The 23,646-nt window shown below is 36.2% G+C and overlaps 1 protein-coding gene across 1 annotated transcript; it reads right to left on the bottom strand.

Moving 5' to 3' along the window:
• Positions 1 to 254: 254 nt before the first annotated feature.
• Positions 255 to 22,699, bottom strand: LOC149801521 (skeletal aspartic acid-rich protein 1-like). Its single transcript, XM_089955696.1, has 4 exons — positions 22,564 to 22,699; positions 5,682 to 6,209; positions 4,342 to 4,563; positions 255 to 2,477 (listed from the first exon to the last, which is right to left on the bottom strand). Exons 2-4 carry the CDS (start codon positions 6,111 to 6,113, stop codon positions 2,097 to 2,099), a joined length of 1,035 nt encoding a protein of 344 aa, XP_089811822.1. The 5' UTR covers positions 6,114 to 6,209; positions 22,564 to 22,699; the 3' UTR covers positions 255 to 2,096.
• Positions 22,700 to 23,646: the final 947 nt, after the last annotated feature.

The following is a 23,646-nucleotide window of genomic DNA, read 5'->3' as shown; positions in this document are numbered from 1 at the left end:
ACGACGTCGTTTTTTTTTTACCAGGCGCTGACGACACTAGATCGTTGAGTGCAGAAAGTACTAATTAAGCCAAATGACGATTGGACAAAATGTCGGATTCGCCCCCTCTGCTGCTAAAACGGTTTTATTTGAATAAAACTTATATATATGAATGAAAGAACAAAATTATTATTCGAGGAAAACATGAAAATGGAATCAACTTAAGATCATTCCAGAGAAGAAAAAAAAACATTAAATTTATTTAAAAAAGAACAGAACGGAATATATTTTTTTATTTGACGTGTGCAAGACATGATACAGAAACTATGATATATACTTAATCTACAATGCACTGTTTTGCATGAATAAAAAGCGATATATTCCTGTGTGCACGTCAGTTTTATGAGAGAAAGAGAAAGATGTACAGAGAGAGAGAATATCTAATTTTTGAAAGCATTATGCTAATATTTTACTGGGTATTTTAGAGTTGTTACAAATTTAGCTTTGCGTAAGTAAAGTAGCTTGTACATGCGTGTTTTCTGCTAATAAAAATGATCAATATAATATTTTCTAAGTGAGGGGTATAAAGGACAGATTAAGAAAAAATTATATTCATCTTCGATCTCAAGATCTGCTCGAATTTCACATATCCTTTCATGTTGTTGTTTTTCTACATGTCTTCCAGTCTCGATAATTAATGGATGTGGTGATTTACTTTAAGCCTTTCTATTGCTGGCATTGACAATTATTGTAAGATAAGTGTTATTGAACATATCGTTTATATCTTTATGCATGGATAATGTTTTCGAAGCAACTGCTGAACGCCAGTCAGAATAAAAGATATATTTTAGTCTTTGGCTACAAAGTGATACAAATGAAGATACAGGGACTGAATTAGGGTAATTACAGACTAAATTAGGGTAATACCAGACTGAATTAAGGTAGTACAAGACTTCTTAAAATCCTGAGTTCAAAATAATAGTTCTCACATTAAAACCACAGATATATATATATATATATATATATATATATATATATATATATATATATATATATATATATATATATATATATATATATATATATACAGGGACTGAATTAGGGTAATTACAGACTAAATTAGGGTAATACCAGACTGAATTAAGGTAGTACAAGACTTCTTAAAATCCTGAGTTCAAATAGTTCTCACATTAAAACCCCAGATATATATCTGGGGTTTTAATGTGAGAACTATTATTTTGAACTCAGGATTTTAAGAAGTCTTGTACTACCTTAATTCAGTCTGGTATTAATTTCGCAAGCGTTAAGCGTTAGTTTGTATATTTGTTTTCAAAGAATACAATTATTTGTGTTTAGCATTTTGAACCAGTACTTAATGCTACACAGATGTCTGTTGATACGAAGTTTATGTCGGCCCAACTCTACACATAGAAAGGATAGTAAGTCTTGTAACAACTTGCAATATTTTCTATGTACCCTTTCTATGTTTTCTGCTTGCATAATTTACCAAAGTTCATATTCATAAGACGCAATTGGGAATACAAAAAATCAAATAAAGCAGACATTATTATCACCGGACATTGTCAATTGTTAGCATTATTCAGAAGTACGCAGACTGCTTTAACACCTTTTCCAGCAATTGTCTCTTCATCGCCAGTACTATATATCATGCATTCCATTCTAATTGTCACAATAAATGTTGAGCGTGTTATTTACGCCAAGACACTTACGATTCAAGGAAAGAAATACTTTGCATGGATGACGAGGACCTAACACAAGAAACAGTCACATGATTAATACAACAATAGCTCTCTGTGTAATCAAAGTTGAAGCGGTCATATTTATATGCAAATGGTACAAATTGATAATTTTTAATGCATGAAGTTTTGTGTGCAAAAACATTATGACTAACTGCTGTTTTAAGGAACACATATGTTATTTGAACCAAAATATTTGCAAGAAAATCGGCAGGTGCAGAAGTCAAACTTTGTACAGATACTATCAAGTAGACGCCGATTTTGACATTTAGAAATCATTCCATTAGTATCCCGTTCTGTAAACGCAGTTAACGAGCCTGAGATAAATATATAATTTGCTCATCAAAAAAGTGGAAAAGATTACATCATGTAGAACAAAAAATAAGACAGAGATATCTCTAGGAAGGCAAGCAAGAATGACAATGACAGTGTATTGCCACTGTTTAAACGGACAGTGGTACTATAAGTGGTACCGACAGTGGTACCATTTCCACCGACAGTGGTACCATTTCCACCGACAGTGGTACCATTTACACCGACAATGGTACTGACAGTGGTACCATTTCCACTGATACTGTTACCGTTCTGTCCGTCAAAGCCACCAACGGCGACGGTTAGACTGTATTGGGCAGAAATGTTGAATTTCTCGAACCGGAATATAAACGTTTGGTTTTCACCAGTTGTTGTCATCGTGGGATAACCAGTTGTCATATTGGTCCAGTTTTGGTCATCATATCTGACCTATAAAAAGAAAGAAAAACGAAATATGTCTCGGTGAAATGATAATATGCTGTCAAATATTTGTGACAAGTAAAATGTCTGACTTCTGTAGCATTTTGTCATTTTGTGGAGTGAAAAGAAGCCAGTCACATTAAAATGCGACAAAAACAGTATCAAGGATACAGTGTACAACATTTTTGAAAGTGAATGTATAAGGAAAGGTCACGTGGGAAAAGTACCTACAAGCGTGCCCTATCAGCATCTTTGTCCAAGACACATTCTATATATTAGGAGAGATTTGGGATTTTTTATAATTCACAACGTGATTTGTATATCAAATATTTTTTCACGCAAAACTATGAAGATATCAATATCATCAAAGTTGTTATTTCCTATAAGGAGATATTTTCGAGTAATTCTAAAAAAATTTGATGGTAGGGTTAGTTCTATTCCACAAACAATTTCCAAACATACTAAGTATCCGAACAGTCATGGAAGAAGTGCTCAATGTGCTCTATTACCTCTTTGCTGAAGGTGTATTTATCGTTATCACTTAAACAGTCAGTTTTGTATCTTTTGTACAAAGTTTAGCTAAAACAAAAAGTTGGTCCATTCATCTGCACTAATTGCGCACTCTATCTGCCTGGACCAAGTTTCATGTGTACCATTTGGCTTTTGTATCTTGGTTCTTCTAAGGCCTTGATAAAGAACTTTATTCCTTTCTCTTACCCTAAGGAGTGAAGTTTTATCGAAAACTACATGAAAACTGTTTCCACTTAAAAAAAAAAAAAAAAAACTTTAAAGTTTCATTTTCCACACACTAAGAGCATTGAGCTAGGAGCAAAGTACTGGATGAAATTATTGAATTTCGGTTTCAAAACTTAATTGAAATCCTTGTGCATAAGAGATAATGAATAGTAGAACATCGTTTGTTTTCCACTTTATTCTGACAGTCGAGTTTTCCAGAATTAAAATTTCTCATTAAGTTCACATATTATTTATAGGAAATGGTAATCGCGATATAGGTCAAGTAGAGGGGTATCTATTCTTGTTTATCTAAGAACTATTTACTCTTCTTTTAATACCTGAAGCTTTCCATGTGTTTTGTGTTGGGTTCACAGACCAGGCGTATTTTGCTCAGAGGACGTCCGCGTTGACGTGTGGTCCAATAATTATTCAGACGCCATAATGTGCAAGAATTTCATGCAGTGCAAATTTGCTGTTCTTTGATGTAGCTGTGACAAGTGCGCCAATATAAAATGTTTGAGTGCCGTCTGACAAAAAAGATGCTGCACAAAACAATATGTAAATGTGAAACGAGTGCAACATATGGTTGGTCATATTCCAATGATGTCGTCAAATCTTTATAACAGTCAAAATTATGCATTTGCCAGCCACATTACGTTTCAGCACCTGGAAGCGAGCGGGTGATTGCTGGCGTCTACGATATATTTGGATAAGAAGAGATTATCCCATAGCAGTCTCTTTAAACTAATTAGGAATAATTAGTACAATTGACTTCTCTATTTGACGAGATGTCTTGTAATTTGCGTTGCTTTGTTAAAAAAAATACCATTTTAGGGTTATTATACTGTGCTGATGAATCAAATCCTTCTTAACAGCTATTCTCATCGTAGGACTAAACAGTTATCAAGAATGGCATATTAAAAGTTATTCACAAGATTTTCAATGACTAAAATAGTTAAATTCTGCAATATTTATCACTCGAAACATTAAGAAAATGTTACACGTATCGAACTCAAGAAAACCAAATGTATTCACTTACCCGGAACAGGGATATAACATGTATAATAGAATTCCGCGTATACAAAGCAAGATACCCTAAAATGTAGCGAAAGTTGAAAAGACCACAGGTCGAACTTACCTTTTTAGACAGGATGATTCCGGCACCTCCTCCTAGGTTATACATATCTCCATCAGAAGTCCCTTTAGTTTCGTTGGATGCAGACCTATTCCCGCTGATAACGATACTAAAATCTAAGTACTTTCCTATTCCTACTTCACTTGTTGGTGAATCACAGATGACACCCGATGATCCACAAAATTTCCAATTCAGGATGTTGATGATGAATTTCACATTTCCAGCCTTGAGAAAGAAGATCATCAAACAATGGAATTATCTCGTTTCTGTTATCATTTAAAAGATGGCGCGAATGCATTAAGGAATTTTTTAGACTGTATCCCTGTTTCATGCGATATGCATATGAGTCAATTGCTGAAACAGTGAACTACTAAATTCATGGTACATACGCATCGTTATGAGAAATAAAGTGTGTGTGTGTGTGTGTGTGTGTGTGTGTGTGTACATTAAGATACCACACATATCTAGACAGCATAGCGTCTTCAAATATTACCTGACTTGGTCATTGAATGCTTCCAAATGCATTTTTTTAGTCCAGGAATCGCAACTCTGTTCACTGCGCATAACATCCAAAACAACTGTAACTCATAAAGCGGTAGGTAAAAGTCCACTTTGATTTTACTTGGTTAAATTACTGTCTGCCATCTTGTTATTTAACTTCACATTGTGTCATTATTGAAGGAAGTAGCGTCTTTGGAATAATGTTAAATTAAGTCATAAGAATATGTATTACTAGGTCATAAGAATATAAAATATTAGCAATATAATATTAGCACATACTTTTATGTACATATTTGAAACTGATATGCTATAATTGGCAGGCTCAAAGATTTATAGAAATTGTAAAATGTGAAATCGGTTCATGCTTAATCATTTATATAAAAGAATGACCTAAATTTTGAAATGGGTGATACAAACTTGTATGATGTCATATACAAACTGTCTGTATAAGATATACTACAAACGTTTTCACCGATTTCATATGAAATAACACTTTGTTGTGATAATACATGTATTGTGCATCATTTTGGAAAAGAATCAAACATTTGTCTTGCTCTTACAACAAAGTTCAGTGCTCTAAAAGCGATAAGCTTTATCATGATACTGCATGTAGATTCAAGTTTGAATCATGTGTCTTTGTATAAGGGTCCTGATAAAGTCTACCTTTGCTTGACTTGATGTGAAACAAATCCACTAATTTCGATTGTGATAGACGTTTTTATCGTTTTTGAAAGACGCATGAAATAGTGATGATATAATTAACATGATAATCAGTCTATATGATATTTATAAGTGCACAAAGATATGGGCACAAGATATGCGAAATGTACAATCTTCCTTACCTTGATTTTCGTCGTCTCGTTGGCATCAGTGATGTTGCCGTCCTCTTTGAAGATGTAAACACTTGTCATTAGAGTGGCATTGACTGTTGCTAGATTGGCCGTGAAGTTAAACATAAGGGCAGTGATGTTTTGATAGTTAACATCTACTGTGCTGCCAGAAGAGAAATTTTGGATCGCAAAGGTGTTGAAGGTATGAGGCGGGACCCCGTTATTTCCAACTACGTTCCCGTTAGAATCTTTCTCTTTTATTTCGGCGAACTGAAGTTTAACAGAATTTGGATCCGCATCTAGATTCGAGGTGTTGCCAACCACTGTTTTCCCAGACTGTTCCAGAACCTTGACGTAGACGCCGGTGTAATTCACTGATTTGTCAGCATTGACAAAATACAAAGCGAACAACATAAGAACGAGACAGCCTCCTTGCAATTTCATGTTTTCGACTTCCCAGATCTTTCTCAAGCGGAAGTTTGCACGAACGTCGTTTCAGACAAAAGCAGAACGAACTGGTGATTTAAGACTTCGAATGATCTGTTCAATAGATAGACAGAATTAATAATGCACAGCCTTAAGGAAATCCGAGAATATATATTTTCATACAGGTAATTTACATATGTAACCCCCATACCTGCGCAGGTGGTGTGCTTTCAGAAAAGTGAAAGATTGAATCTAGATTGACGCATCTTTATAAATTGTCACACATTTAGTTCACGTGCACATTAAAAGAAAAACAAACTATTTAGTTGCTGAAGTCTGCTTTAAAGCTGAAGAAACCAAGAAGAAAAATAATTTATTAATACAACATGAAATACATACACTCTTTGAAAGAAAGAGAGACGAATGTATGTATGTATGTATGTATGTATGTATGTATGTATGTATGTATGTATGTATGTATCTATCTATCTATCTATCTATCTATCTATCTATCTATCTATCTATCTATCTATATATATATATATATATATATATATATATATATATATATATATATATATATATATATATATATATATATATATTAGGCCTTTTTCCTAATATGGCAATTAAATAAAAATAATTGCCGTATTTCGATTAGTCATATAAGTTCAGAAAAAAATCGGTGTATCTATATCTGCTATACCCTTCTTTTATTTGAAAACTAATGCTATCTCACGGCGATAGGTAAAAAATCGAGCTGAACCGGGGATGGATCAGATGGATGTAACCGGGGATGGACCCAGATCTGGGTCATCTTGTCTGGATCGAGTTGCTATTGTTAAAAACTATCCTTGATTCAATAGGACACAGACACACACACACGCACGCACACACACACATACATACACACACGTATATAATTTTCTCTTTCGTATAGTCCTCTGAATTATCTTGCCTACATGGTCAAAAAATGGGTGGGGGAGTTGACTGGAGGCCGGTCACTAAAAAGAAAAACAAGGTTTTCTAATACCCCGACCTTTTTGTTTGTTTATTTTACGAACTTAAGGCATATACCATTATCATATGCACATGCGTTGTCGAATTTTTAACTTCTGCAATAAATATTACATTCTCCAGAGTTACATGCACTGTGTGCCTCGACCTAGTTCTTGCAGAGTAAGACTACAGCATTAGATACATTGAATTCGTTCTTGTAGAGTCAGACTACAACATTACATGCATTAAATTAGTTCTTATAGAGTCAGACTACAGCATTAGATGCATTAAATTAGTTCTTGTAGAGTCAGACTACATCATTAGATGCATTAAATTAGTTCTTGTAGAGTAAGACTACATCATTAGATGCATTAAATTAGTTCTTGTAGAGTCAGATTACAGCATTACATGCATTAAATTAGTTCTTGTAGAGTCAGATTACATCATTAGATGCATTAAATTAGTTCTTGTAGAGTCAGACTACATCATTAGATGCATTAAATTAGTTCTTTTAGAGTAAGACTACATCATTAGATGCATTAAATTAGTTCTTGTAGAGTCAGATTACAGCATTACATGCATTAAATTAGTTCTTGTAGAGTCAGATTACAGCATTACATGCATTAAATTAGTTCTTATAGAGCCAGACTACAGCATTACGTGCATTGAATTAGTTCTTGTAGAGTCAGACTACATCATTAGATGCATTAAATTAGTTCTTATAGAGTCAGACTACAGCATTACGTGCATTGAATTAGTTCTTGTAGAGTCAGACTACATCATTAGATGCATTAAATTAGTTCTTGTAGAGTCAGACTACATCATTAGATGCATTAAATTAGTTCTTATAGAGTCAGACTACAGCATTACGTGCAGTGAATTAGTTCTTGTAGAGTCAGACTACATCATTAGATGCATTAAATTAGTTCTTGTAGAGTCAGACTACATCATTAGATGCATTAAATTAGTTCTTGTAGAGTCAGACTACAGCATTACGTGCATTGAATTAGTTCTTGTAGAGTCAGACTACATCATTAGATGCATTAAATTAGTTCTTGTAGAGTCAGATTACATCATTAGATGCATTAAATTAGTTCTTGTAGAGTCAGACTACATCATTAGATGCATTAAATTAGTTCTTGTAGAGTCAGACTACATCATTAGATGCATTAAATTAGTTCTTGTAGAGTAAGACTACATCATTAGATGCATTGAAATAGCTCTTATAGAGTCCGACTATAGCATTACGTGCATTGAATTAGTTCTTGTATAGTCAGATTACAGCATTACATGCATTGAATTATGTCATATAGTCAGACTACAGCATCATTTGCATTGAATTCATTAGTTCTTATAGAGTCAGACTACAGCATTAGATGCATTAAATTAGTTCTTGTAGAGTCAGACTACAGCATTACGTGCATTAAATTAGTTCTTGTAGAGTCAGACTACATCATTAGACGCATTGAAATAGCTCTTATAGAGTCCGACTACAGCATTACGTGCATTGAATTAGTTCTTGTATAGTCAGATTACAGCATTACATGCATTGAATTATGTCATATAGTCAGACTACAGCATCATTTGCATTGAATTCATTCGTTCTTGTAGAGTCAGACTACAGCAGTAGATGCATTGAATTCATTCTTGTAGAGTCAGACTACAACATTAGATGCACTGAATTAGTTCTTGTAGAGTCAGACTACAGCATTACGTGCATTAAATTAGTTCTTGTAGAGTCAGATTACAGCATTAGACGCATTGAAATAGCTCTTATAGAGTCCGACTACAGCATTACGTGCATTGAATTAGTTCTTGTATAGTCAGATTACAGCATTACATGCATTGAATTATGTCATATAGTCAGACTACAGCATCATTTGCATTGAATTCATTCGTTCTTGTAGAGTCAGACTACAGCAGTAGATGCATTGAATTCATTCTTGTAGAGTCAGACTACAACATTAGATACAGTGAATTAGTTCTTATAGAGTCAGACTACAGCATTATATGCATTGGATTCATTCTTTTAGAGCGGACTACAGCATTAGATGCATTGAATTAGTTCTTACAGAGTCAGACTCCAGTGTAAGATGCATTCAGTTCGTTCTTATAGTGTATGACTACAGCATTAGATGCATTGAATTCGTTCTTATAGAGTCTGTCTAGAGCATTAGATGCATTGAGTTCGTTCGTGTAGATTCGGAATACAGCATTACATAAATTGAATTAGTTCTTACAGAGTCAGATTACAGCATTATATGCATTGGATTAGTTCTTGTAGAGTCAGACTAGATTATTAGATATATTGATTTAGTTCTTGTAGAATCAGAATACAGCATTGGATACATTGAATTAGTTCTTACAGTCAGACTTCAGCATTAGATGCACTGAATTCGTTCTTTTAGAGCCAAACTACATCATTAGATGCATTGAGTTAGTTCTTGTAGAGTCAGAGCACAACATTAGATACATTGAATTAGTACCTTTTGAGTCAGACTACAGAATTACTTGCACTGAATTCGGTCTTGTGGAGTCAGACTACATCATTACATGCATTGAATTTGTTCTTGTAGAGTCAGAGAGTACAGCATTAGATTCATTGAATTAGTTCTTGTAGAGTCCGACTAGAGCATTAGATATATTGAATTCGTTATTGTAGAGCCAGACTACAGCATTGCATGCTTTAAATTAGTTCTTGTAGAGTCAGACTACAGCATTAGATGCATTGAATTAGTCTCTGTTGAGTCAGACTACAGCATTAGATTCATTGAACTAGTTCTGATAGAGTCAGAGAACAGCATTAGATGCATTGAATTCGTTATTGTAGAGTCAGACTACAGCAGAAGATGCATTGAATTCGTTACTGTAGAGTCAGACTACAGCCGAAGATGCATTGAATTCGTTATTGTAGAGTCAGACTACAGCAGTACATGCATTAAATTCGTTATTGTAGAGTCAGACTACAGCATTAGATGCATTGAATTCGTTATTGTAGAGTCAGACTACAGCCGAAGATGCATTGAATTCGTTATTGTAGAGTCAGACTACAGCGGTACATGCATTGAATTCGTTATTGTAGAGTCAGACTACAGCAGAAGATGCATTGAATTCGTTATTGTAGAGTCAGACTACAGCAGAAGATGCATTGAATTCGTTATTGTAGAGTCAGACTGCAGCAGTAGATGCATTGAATTCGTTATTGCAGAGTCAGACTGCAGTATTAGATGCTTTGAATTAATTCTTATAGAGTCAGACTACAGCAGAAGATGCATTGAATTCGTTATTGTAGAGTCAGACTACAGCAGAAGATGCATTGAATTCGTTATTGTAGAGTCAGACTACAGCGGTACATGCATTGAATTCGTTATTGTAGAGTCAGACTACAGCAGAAGATGCATTGAATTCGTTATTGTAGAGTCAGACTACAGCATTAGATGCATTAAATTAGTTCTTATAGAGTCAGATTTAGTAACTTTCTGAACAGTATTCTTTCTCATTATTATATCCATGTACTATGTTCAGGACACTTCAGTACAACGCGTAGTTTTTGTTTTTCTCTTCCGTATTTTCTCATTTTAAAGTAGTCCATTTATTTTCCATTGATCTTCACTCAACAACAGAGTTTGATTAAGGACAGTCTGTGATCTTTATCTAGTAGTGCAGTTTCCACCATCATATCGCAACAAATATCAGGGCCGCGGGGTTGGTATTCTTTAGCATGTTCGTGAAGGTCGTCAGGACAAATAATTTTGTTCGCTTTGTAAATGAAGAAAAGTACCCTGAAGGTCGGTAGGTCATATTGTCCGATTTAGATCGCAGTAAACAAAGTGTGAGAACCACTTCTAGCAGAGTATGTATTAATTCAAAATGAATATTTGTGTCCACGTTAAGGTAATGAAATATATCTTGTCGTATATTTAATTCGTTAAACACTATATGAATAAAAGTCGGGTGATTGATAAAGGTAAGAAAAACATACTTGATGTAGCCCCCATTTACTTTGACCATCAAGACCATTGATGCCCGAGCTATCGGAGTTTATCTTCATATTTATTGCTGAGCCTGTGTGCGCTTTATTGCTAGAGCGTCGCTGGTGAGTGTCACTGCTTATCCTAATAATGCGGCAACAACAGTGATATTAGAATAAATTACCATTTCGCGGTTGTTTACAGTTATTAACGTACAGGTGTTTGTATCGTCGCAACAAAAGGTTGGATATAGTTGCAAGCTTACACAAGCTATCAACTGTAGCTTTATGAACAGTAATTCTACCCAAGGCCCATCATCTTCATGACCATTATTTCTACGTACTAATCTTTCAGAGTTTGCTTAAAGTTTTGCCCAATCGCTTACGTGTGGTATATTCACGATCTATGGATGATGTTACTTGATACATGTGTTATCGTTGAGTATTCAGGTTTCAAATTACCATACATCCATCATATAATAGTATTTTCGTCATAGCAGTGTCGGGAGAAGTAAACTTTGTCTTACTGATCCCGTGTTATACGCCAAACAAACGGTTTATGAAGAGTAAACATGGATTTTGCAATCACTGACTAATGCTATACACCACACAGCATATTCTATATGCATGCTATAAAATGTTTCTCTTCAGGATCTGTGTATCATGACACGAGTACTCACAAGTGGTAAAAATGCTGTAAGTTGAAATTTTTCATTGATAACGTCATGGCAGTTTTGAACCTGCCAATCACGAATGGATGTAATTTGGGAAATAAACATATTTTACTGTATATTTATTTGTAAATCTCGATTATAACATCTTCCCAAAGGGACGCTATAGTAAATATCGGATTAATAGTTTGGAGGAGGATGAAAGTATTGCTCAGGACAACTGGACCCCGGTTCGTGGCAAGTCCTTGAATTTTTTTGTAGCAAGTTCTCAAACTATAGCGAGTGGTCTTGTAACTGGATTTGTCAATTTTTAAATATAAATTTTCAGACACATGTATAAAGTGAAATGTGTCAACACATCATTATGATTTGTTCAGGCACATACATACATACATACATACATACATACATACATACATACATATAAATTGCCTATTCCTCTAAGGTAAGATCATGTGTTCAGTGAAAGTCAGTAAGATATCTTTTTTAAAAAGAGATTAGTGAATATAATTTTCAGAAGGACAAGTAGTAAACCCGGGATGGCATGGGAGAGTCTCGAACCAGCGACCCTTGGATTAAAAGTCAGATGCTCAATCAGCTGGTCTACCGCAGCTCCCTAGATAGTCAGTGGTGGAAGTAGTTAGTGAGAAATGAAGTAAATCTTATTTAGTAGATGTAAATGGGGTAGTTTGCCTCAGCACGCTGCGTTGCCATACCACCATTGCCTCGCCGGGCTCGAATAAGATACACAATGTGAAGACAGCAGACATCAAGTGGGGGAAAATCCCCAGGACGTTTGACTGGCTGACAGCCCATATGAGACTGGCTTCACGTAGTATATTTCAAAATGATGATGAAAACAAAATCCTCTTTGGTAAATGAAATATTAATGGTTAGTCTCTCGGGATGTAATCAGTTAACATGTATAAGGTGCTGTTATTAACTATCGTCATAAAGAGACTTGACAAATTTATTGCGTTTATGTATCCTTCATGCAAACCTACTTGATGCTGATGTTGTGTATAAATACAAAGCCAGTTAAGCCAATCTCACCGAATCTTTCTGGGATACGCTTTCTTCGGAGAGGGGAGACTAATGAAAAAGTTTTAATATAATTTTCTGTCTTTAAATGAAGACTGCGTTGTCTTGAACAAACTCATATTCAATTTTGCCTGGTTTTGATTCAACTGTACACCTTTGACGACTCAAATATGTATATAGTTCTGGTTTATCATTTTCGTTATTTATCCACATCGACAGATAAATCACTTTTATAAAAATGCATATTCAGATGGAACACGTGGAACAAAATGGCAAGGCAGCATTCATGAAGTGGAGAAAATCTAGTTGCATACTGTTTTCTTCTGCGGTTGTATTGCTTTACTAAGGTTATACTATTCTTTAAAATGAAAGTCTTTAATGGCAAAAAATTTTAAGAAACATTTTAGAATTAAAATATTGGGTTAGAAATGTACACCGAATGCTTTCTTGTTTTTGCCAATCCGCCTTTGGTGAATTAATAGTTAGATCCGGAATTGACATGGTATTCAATACAACCGCCTCAACGCTTGCCAAAGGTTGCAAGGCCCAAGCATTTGTTTTGCAGTTTCAGCGATTGTTGATTTTTGGCTTATTGCTGTGATGCAGCAGCGCTCATCCTTTTTTTTTATAGATCTTTTTTTTTTTTTTGGGGGGGGGTGAGGATGTTTTTGTTGTTGTTGTTGCTGGCGAGATGAGTGATAGAGGGTTCTACATAACCCCAAGGAAAGGCAGGGAATAACTCCAAGCTGCACGGGTAGATTACCAAAGTAAGCGCAGCGAGCGTCTTGATTACCTCTTTGAAAGACTGTTCGAGACGAACAACATGCACCCAGACACCAGCGAAGCTTCATACGAGTATTAACTGCTGGCCATAGATGACCATCTACCTATTAGAAACTAGAGCAAGCTTTCTAACTTCTACAAGCCCTCTCCTGTGCAGCAAAAGTACAAGATGATATTTGTGGCAGAGAAAGGGTACGCTTGCCGCTGTCATCTACGTGGCCAATAAATATCCCCAAACTAGCAACTTAAGGCACCTGTTGTGAGCTGTCCAGCCAAAGCTGATGCGAGAGTGCTCATTTGCAGCTCAATAGCAGTCGGAACGACAAAGCACAATAAAACTGCCAAACCTGTTTAAACACAAAATGCAATGAATAATAAGCTTGCGGCAGTGTGTTAGAACACGAGTGGCCACCGGAAGGACGTGGCAGCGATGCAAAAGCTGGCAGAATGTCTTGTGGTACATATAACTGACAGCTCCTCACAAATACCCCCGACCGAGGTTTGATATTCCGACCACGAATTAGATGCAGAAGGCCGATCTCTTGTTCATGCCACAAGACAAGTTTGGGCGACAGACGTACAAGTATGCACTGACTGTGCTAGATATCGCTAACTGTTACAAGGACGCCTAGCTGTCATGTTTACCCCGACCCAGAGTAGCCCAGTTTGAAACATGTATAATCAAGGTAATTCTGACGGGTCATTGTTTGATGTCGAACATTGCCGAAGGCTAGCACTAATCCGTTACGTAAGATTGTTGTGGCTAGAATAGAAGAACCGGACATCGGAGTTGCAAAGTCACAGACAGCCAATTATCACCTAGGTGTCGAAATGTTTCCAAGATCAAAAGAAATTGCCTGAAGAAGTGGGAGTGTCCTAACTTCTTTCCCCTGCAAACAGACAGACAGGTTGAACTGGCCGCTAAGACGATTGGACAGGGGCACAGCGCCACCCAATCAGAATCGAGATAGGGGGAGACCTTGATTTGGGTAGAATGATATCACTGCGTTTTCCGGCAAAAGTTAGTTCGCTGAGAGAAATTACCCAGAGAAGAGGTTAGCGTAACTCCGAATAGCCATTCGTTATTGGCGGGAAAATCTTAGAGCGGGAAGGTCTAAGTACAGAAAGCTTCAAACGGTCAGTAGATATTTGTTCGGTCTTTGTGGAATGCGACTGCATTTTAATTGTAGGTCGTATGTATACTTTATTATTACTAGAATCGTAGTACGAAGAATTACTTTGTTTTGTTAATATGTTTGCATATTTTGAAGAAATGAGTTGATATTTGTAAAGAATTATATAGCTTGCCAGCCGTCGTAAGAGTTAATATTGTAATTTACTATGTGGGTATTTTATAGTAGTCTAACACATATGTTCATATGATTATAGATTTTGCCATTGTTGAATATTTGTAATGTACAGACATGCGTCTGATTTTGTCAGATTGTAGTACGATGAGATTAAATATATATGTGTATATACTGACGTGACGCAATGTATTGATGTCTGTATAACAATTCGCTGATACTGTGTTATTACGCCATTGTTTACCCTGCAAGAAGTGTGTGGGAATTTCGATGTGTATGCATGCGTGGCCGAAACATTGACAGCTATCTGATGGTTAATTGTCGTTATGTTTGAGGTGAGGTTCGATAAGACATTTGTTAACGCCTTGTGGTTTTTCACAGGAAGCTTTGAGGGACAGACCAGTTAAAGTTTGGTCCCGTTGTCTCGGATAGAGAGACGGAGGAAAGGAGGGAAGAAGAGAGAGAAGTTGAAGTCTGGGAGCGGAATTGGAGGAGGAGATAATAGAGAGGGAAAGGAGAAGTTGAAGTCTGGAGCGAAGCTGGAGGAGATAGTAGAGAGGAAACAGAGACAAAGAAGGAGTTAGAGGAACGGAAAGAAGGAAGGAATCAGCGGGAAGAAATAGATGAGTAGATGCAAGGACAGGTGAAAAATCGAACTCACACTGTAAATCACGGTATGAATTAGGCTGTCACTTGGTCGAGGGAAAGACGAGTGATTGGAAGTTGTCGTTTTTAAATTATCACATTTATTAAATTGTTATTGATTGAATTTCATCTTCGTGTTCTCTATAATTTAACCGTCGGCATTGCTGACTGGGAGCTCAGAGCTGTAAATCTACATCATCACTAATTTAACTTTCTAACCTAACGAGCCAGGGTGGAACTTTCAATTTAATTTAATTAAATTATATTGGGAGAACCCCACCCCAATACGACAGAACGTCACACTAGCCCTTGGCCACAAAGGAGGCATCCAAAGTTGCCGACGCTTTGTCATGTGTGTAAGGTTGCCCCAGCCGGGAGTGTATGGGCGCATTGTCTCAACTCTTTGCTATGCACGGCGTGTGTTAGATGCGGTGTGCAGGCTGAAACGTCTGACATCACAGGTCAGCCATCTATATACCATCTTTCAGGTAGTGGATCCCCACGTATACATTTTGTACACGATGTACTACAGATTGGTCCTAAAGGTACTCATATGTCACCTAACTCAGGCTTGTGCAGCTTTCTCCAAGGAGCGAACCGGATAGAAATTAGTAAATGTACCCGTCTGATGCAACTGATAAAACCAGGGCACGGGCCTAAGGTTGCACATGCCTGACTAGAGGGCATTCTAATACAAGGGGTCGTTGATATAATGGTCCTCCCTGGCGTGTGGCTTGTGTAGTACTGTAGTGTCCATATGCCTGCTTCGTAGTACCGTCTAATACAATCCACCTTTTTGCTCTCCAACCAACCATAGCTTATCTTGTTTATGAGGTACACTCCCATTTTAAGGTGGTCGCTGCAGATGCCGGTTATATATATATATATATATATATATATATATATATATATATATATATATATATATATATATATATATATATGCATGTCTGATTGTAGTAGAATTTGTACGTAAGGTGGTCGCTCAGATCAAGAAAGCGGCCCGCTCCTGGTGACGTGTGCTTAGTCGTGAGGGAATATGGTTCGTGTGTATATATTCATTCAGTCTTATCGAATGTACTCTGACATAAAAGAGTGTTCTCATTCTACATAAACTGGGAAACCATTGCAGGACTTGACACACATTCAGTCTCAAGATCCTTCATGTAACTATATACCTCCGACGTCTTGTAGTAAATTATATTTCACATTGATCTGACACTATCACATCAGCTTGGCGTATCGATCAGATAGTTCGGTGCTTCGGGTCTGTGGATTTCATTGGTTGCAGCGACTCTCTCTCTCTCTCTCTCTCTCTCTCTCACACACACACAGAGCATGCTCTGTCTGTTACATCTTCCCATTCTCCGTTACCGCTTAATCTCTCAATGTTCGTCCCTTTATCATTTTTACCGTATTAGGAAACAATTTATCTGCTGAACCAATGCCTTCCGTTTCTAAGGTTGGATATATTATTTGATCACTGTTATCGGTTGGTGTGTAAAACAAGATAATGAGTCAATATAGTTTTCATTTATAAGTCACAATCACCGATTCACAATATACATATACGTTATTAAAATATGTTTTGATGAAGAAAAAAAAAGAATACGTAAGCAATATCTCGGAAAACTGACGGGTATATTCGAATGTATTAAACGTATTGTTACAAGCCACTGATATTTGCTTGACCGAGCAGTGTCAAACCCTGGCGCGATTGCCGCTAGAAGTCACAAGTTTATCTCAAAGACTTCTATACAACTTCAGTTGTAAATTAGAAAGCCCGACGTGTCCATTCTATATATAAATTTTTCTCTAATCAATGCAAATCCAACAAGCTCACAACTTGCCAAAGATACGTCAACCGCACATCTGCATGTTTTATTTTCATCAACTTTTCGTACCGTCAGCAGTTCACGCCGTAGAAACTATACAATTATCCCCTAACACAGGGAACTATTTTAACTACTCCACCTTTAACTACGCCACCTTAGGCCAGTCAATTCATGGTTTGAGGACACATTTTGTCAGTCAAACTGCATACATTTGCCACCATGGCAATATAAATGGTATCTGCCGAGTCCCCTCTTGTTGATTCCATTGTGTAATTTACCGCTTTCCTACCGTAACTACTGTCACTGCAGTCACATCACCAGTATACACCACTAGATTCTAATAGGGACTATATTATTTCAGGGACAATCATTCGGTTTTGACCTGAATTCACTACTAGTAAACTATGGCATCATGGAAACTCACTAACACTTCACTCCGTGACGTTGGCTCCTAGTAATTGGCTAATTATTTCTGGCTAAGGAATATTTCCATTGCACCGAATTCTATTAATCAAACAAGTGAACACCAAATATAAGTATTCCTTAAAACGGAGTTCTATAACCAAATGCGCATACTCCAAATTTATTACATTAATTGACAATACACTACCTGAGTGATTTTTGTCTCTTCTTGGCTAATGTTCTCAACTTCAATCCTAATGTGTTGTACATAATTACATATACATATATTTACCGACGTCTTTGATTTCGGTCCGAAATCCTTTTTACCTTTATTGCTGGAAACCATCACGTAAACACAAGAGACATGTTCCGAAATCCCCGGTATTGTATTTGCATGACTTAGAGGTAAATTTGTGGATCCAATTACACATCTTCTCGCGCGAGGTAAAACGATGCAACATCTCGGTGAATGAGATGGACCCAAGTAACCTGATTTAATTTGTGCAAAAGAGCAATCTACTAGATTTACTTTATACTAGAGCCAAGTATTAAATTATGGACGATATCCGAATATCTGCAACAAGATTTGATTCATTTTAACCATCAAAGACATGTCTTTAAAAAAAAAAAATTGTCAACTAATTTGAATTGCTTTTATCAAATTCATACTGATAAAGAAGTAATTCAGTGCATAAATAATGATAATTTTTAATGACTTCAACAGACTTTTAATTTAAAAAAATGTGTAGGATATAAAATATATGTACTCAGTTTATTATAATTCATTATATTATCGAAACAAAGTACAGTTTCTTGTGTCATCTACTAGAATACTGATTCTCTAATCAATATAGTTCCATAATGGGACAATATTCTTATTACAGTCTGTAAATCTGTTTATAGTCTGTAAATCTGCCGAAAAATCCTCATCTCAGAACTCGGATGACACAAAACTCAGACACCAGACAAAATAAGAATAAATCATTGAAAGGAGGCGCGGTGACCAATCCGTTAAACTAATTTACTAGTGATCAGTGTGTGTGTGTGTGTGTGCGTGCACGCGCGCGTGCGTGCGTGTGTGTGTATATACGTACGCATGCATGCATGTATGTACGTATCTCTGTCTGTCTGTCTGTCTGTCTCTCTCTACATATCCATAAATAAACATACATTTTGGCTTTGTGGTTAGAGTGTTCCCTTCGGATGCGGGAGGTCGTGGGTTTGAACCCCGGCCAAGTCATACCAAAGACTTATATAAACGGCACAAACAGCTGCCTCGTTAGGCGCTCAGCATAAAGTAGTTAGTGATAGGACTGGTCGCGCGCGAGCACACACACACAGACAGACAGACAGACACATACACAACTACATTTAGCAATATTACTGAATGGTACATTTGATCTTAGTTGAATGGATTCTTATACGCTTCCCAATTTCGATTTTACGGCTGACGTTACAATATTAAATCCTAATATACTTTACTTAAAGGCGTACCTACTACATGGCACACTTATTTTCAGTTTACATTCTTTTCGATCTTTCACGCAAGAAAACATTACATTTTTATAGCATACATATCCTGAAAACCCTCTGCATTGTGTGTCTACGGCTTAGAGCTAAATTATGGGATAGAATATATAATTACATATCTCCTCCCCGATCAAGGTATTACCTACAACATGGCGGTTAACTGGATGCATCGAAAATAAACTGATTTAATTATTGCGAAAGAGCAACCACTTGAGTCCCTTCACACTACTGCAGTGTGTTTAAAATTGATTGACATCCAAAACATTCACGATATGAATTTAAATGCAATAAATACATTTTAACCGCCAAAGACAATTTTAATGTCTTTCTCTTGTTCATAGGGTTGGAGTAAGAAATGTAGACGTAAATAATGGTAAATATTAACGATCCAAAATATTTATTTAAAAAAACCTAGGTTGATTATATTTAATAGAAGCTAAAAATATGAAGAAAATATTCATTCAGTGCATTCTAACAACATTCACTGTATCTTGTTTAAAATACAACACTGCTCTTTCTCTAAATGTAAATATAGGTGTGTACGAGTCTATAAATGATTTAAATGTGATTTGTTTGTCTGCCAAAAAGTCGTCATCTCGTATGTTGATGACTAGTGTTACTAAGGTTACGAACACCTGACAATCAAAACGACCTCAAAAGCCATATAAAGAAAGCATCGAATTGACGTGGCCAGCTAGCAAAATTATAATTTTCAATTAGTTTTTTTTAATTATGAGTTCTAAATTATATGTTTGTCTGTCTGTCTCCCCCCCCCCCCCCCACGCCCCTTATAGCCGTTCTGGCTCTCGGTCATGGTCACTCTACCAGTCCAACTGTAACATAAATTTTAAATACAGAATGTAAGAGTTTCCCTTCATGATACTTACAAATGCATCGTTTTTGAACATTATGCAAACACGACCATTAATTAACGTAGTGCCTATTCATACATCAAAGTTAATGACCTTAATTTACATCTTCATTACAAAAAACATATTTTGATCAAACAAGTACAAACAGCATGTAATGAGTCCACAAAATGTGTTTGGTACATTAACATCTACTTGAAGGCATTTTCCTAAACACTATCTGTCTTTAATTTTACTCCTCACGGCTAACGATGAAAACTTTAATTCTAACGCACTATACATACATTACGTATACATCTATAACCTGACCTAGGCTCGGTCCGCACTCCTCGTTACCATTTTTGCATCACATTTATATACGATACATGTTCCGAAATCACTGTTACTGTCATTGTATGATTTAAGGTCAATTTGGCGATCGAAGTTCAATCGCACATCTTCTCCCCGCCCTAGGTAAAACGACGCAACATGCTAATAAATCTCTGTTAATGCTTTGAAAAGAGCGACCTCTTGTGTTATTTTCAAGTTTGGACGACCACCCAACTAATCACCATATGAATTTTTACTTAAGTGATGGACTGTACGTTTCCAAAAATTGTCCACTAATTTTAATGGGTTTTTCTCCCACAATTCATACTGCTAGAGGGATATACAGGTAATGATATTTAGCAATGATTCCAAATATTATTAATTTAAATCAGACCATTATATTTTGTAAAGAAAAAATGAACCGTCACATTTATATACGATACATGTTCCGAAATCACTGTTACTGTCATTGTATGACTTATAAGAACAGGCACCGTATCTTGTTTAAAATACATCATTGCTCTTTTTCTAAATGTTAAACATAATTAAACATGTTCGTCAAGCAAATTAAGTATCGTGTGGAAAATCTTAATTGTCTCTTCGTTAGCAAATGTTAAAAAATTGCTTTCATGCTTGGTTATATTTTTCAGTTATTTTGTTTTTAATTGTGATTCTTTCATCTTTGATCATTGAATGAGATGACAGTTCAAAAGTATTTCTATCTGTCTAGTTTTGTTGTTATTGCGTTGAATTATAGAGGTGTTCGTCTACATTAGACATGTACCTCTTGTTTAAGTGCCAATGGCACCTTTTTGATTATTCCTGGGGGAAGGAATGGTGCCACATCCCCCAGGCATTTATGTTCTCACAGAGAACTTCTTGATTGTAGCCGTTAGGTTGTAGAAGCATTATGTTCTTAACAACTTAAATGTAAGGCTCTTACATGAGTATGAACAATGAAAGCACGCACTCATGTTAGTATACATTCAGTCTGCATTAAGATTGCCCCATGTGTCAAGCCAAGCAGTATGTAACGTCCGCTGCGATTGGTCGGCAGCGATGACGTCACATTAGGACACCTGGTCGTGTGGCAAGTGGAAATCGTTCCACATCTTGCCACGTGTACGAAATCCGAGCGTGGTGAAGGAGGAAAGGTGCTCGACAAGCCAGCCATGGATGTTGTGTACTTCCTGAAACGCTAGCCCGTACTTATTTCAAATTAAGTCCAGTTGTACTAATGGACAATAAAAATACCAATAATGTGTAAGCCACCTCTGCAATCGTGTCAAATCAACATGAGTTTTTAATTTGGAATAAAAAAAAATTTTTTCGAACAAGTTGGAATTTCGTGTACACTCTGTACATAAAAATAGAAATTAAAAAACCAATCAATGAAGTCTTAAGCGACTTATATTAGTCTGAGTCACGCATTGTAAGATTTAAGTGTAAAAATTTTGACGGCGGTACCAAAACAGGTCCAATTTGGATTAAAATAGAGATATTATCAAATACGGCTTTCAGCCAAATGAAAGCCGTGTAACATTAAGGCAATGGTAGCAATCTTGTTATTTCTTTCCGTAGACGATTATCTGGCATAATAATTAAGTACAATAAATCGGTTAATTGCAAGCAAAACACTTGCATTACCCCACCCCCACACACAAATACAATCCAACACTAGTATATACAAGCAATGACAGAGCCTCATGTGCAAGCGATATCAATGATTTTGTTTTCTTCGCTTAATTATTTCATATACTTACAAACCTGAGAGTATATAGATGAGTAATTGACTTTGCTGTATCCAAGTAAGCTTTGGAACGATAAAGTTACATAATGTGTACAAATCTTTATAAAACACATTCAACCCACCCCTAAGCTGAATGATAATGATTACAAAGACCTAAAACACATTGTATAATTAACATCAGCGTGTTACAATGGGGTGGTGGTGGAAGTGAGGGTGAATGGATTCAACCAACATATATCAAAGGCCATTATAAAATAACTGAGAAATTATTACTATAAAAGTTTTCAAGACATACTCGTTCGCACCTTTAGAAGACAAAATGAACACTGCAAATCAATCCTTTGTATTGCGACTTACCTGTGCAACAACGCTCTCCTTCTTAGCGGTGCATCAACAGCGAGCCAGATACAAGCGCAGCAAGTTAAATAAAGTTGATCTAAAACTGATGCTTTGATTGGTTAGAAAGATAATGTTGGTCAAAGCGTGGCATGCAACCTAAATAATAATAGGATTTGAAAAAATGTTGTGTCTATGGAGTGTAAGTATTTAGATCCGTGATGCATGTAGTAATGAAATACAAAAGGTCCACTCCTATTTTCTAGCTTACGAATCTGGCAGAAGAAACTATGAAATATATCTTAAGTGATTAAAGCAGATATTAAATATTACCCATCCTTTCCTAAATGTCATATTGTCAATAGGCGTACATAACAGGACAGTCTTACTTGCACCAATGCAAATATTCCAACATAGATGCCTGTTATACTCAGCATTTTGTATCACTTAATATTCGTAAGGCAACCAGCACGCCGGCATCCCTTCTTTTGTGACCAGTCCGTATAGGTCCCACATGATCATGTATAGTTTATGTTACTGGTTACTCATGTCACCTCAATACATGCCTCATCGATTATTCATTCTTGAGACTTACTTCGGTTGAGAAACTTATCTCTGGTAGCAGAGATATTTTGAGCTCCTCGGGCGACCAGAATCGGCTCATTTTTTTTTTTTTACATCGTTCATTCTCTCCTAATGTACACTACGTAGGGGTGCATTCAACCACGAAACAGCCGAGTTCCATGATCCAAATTTGACTTTCTGGATGAAACCGATCCAGTGGGTTTAAATCTTTCATCTTCAAAGCCGGGACAAATTATTATTAACATAATAACACGTCATTTGGAATCTTCAGCTTCTTACTATTTGTACTTTAAAGACTTTAAGGAACAATATCAATATTTAATTTAAAGTTCAAACACTTCTAACTGTATGTCATTACCATCAGCTCAAGCTTGTCCTATGACAGTATTGATTGAATATCACGAAAAATCGGGTATTGTGTATTCATCTAGGTACATAACTAGTAGCAGTATTCCGCTGGCTTAGAGGTCCCTCGTTAGCTCAAACAGAACCGTAACATTCTGCAGTTTATAATTTTAA

Source organism: Sinohyriopsis cumingii, chromosome 4 (assembly GCF_028554795.1).
Source record: "Sinohyriopsis cumingii isolate HCF-2022 chromosome 4, ASM2855479v2, whole genome shotgun sequence".
NCBI lineage: Eukaryota > Metazoa > Mollusca > Bivalvia > Unionida > Unionidae > Sinohyriopsis > Sinohyriopsis cumingii.
Note: the sequence above shows the minus strand (reverse complement) of the source record. Positions and strands in the feature narration are given on the sequence as shown.

What these genes read in the sequence shown, in the direction of transcription:
- LOC149801521 (XM_089955696.1), bottom strand. Translation starts at nt 6,113, where the DNA reads ATGAAATTGCAAGGAGGCTGTCTCGTTCTTATGTTGTTCGCTTTGTAT. An exon ending in ACGAGACGACGAAAATCAAG is followed by an intron (nt 4,564 to 5,681) that starts GTAAGGAAGATT and finishes TTCTTTCTCAAG; the next exon opens with GCTGGAAATGTGAAATTCAT. An exon ending in GAATCATCCTGTCTAAAAAG is followed by an intron (nt 2,478 to 4,341) that starts GTAAGTTCGACC and finishes TTCTTTTTATAG; the next exon opens with GTCAGATATGATGACCAAAA.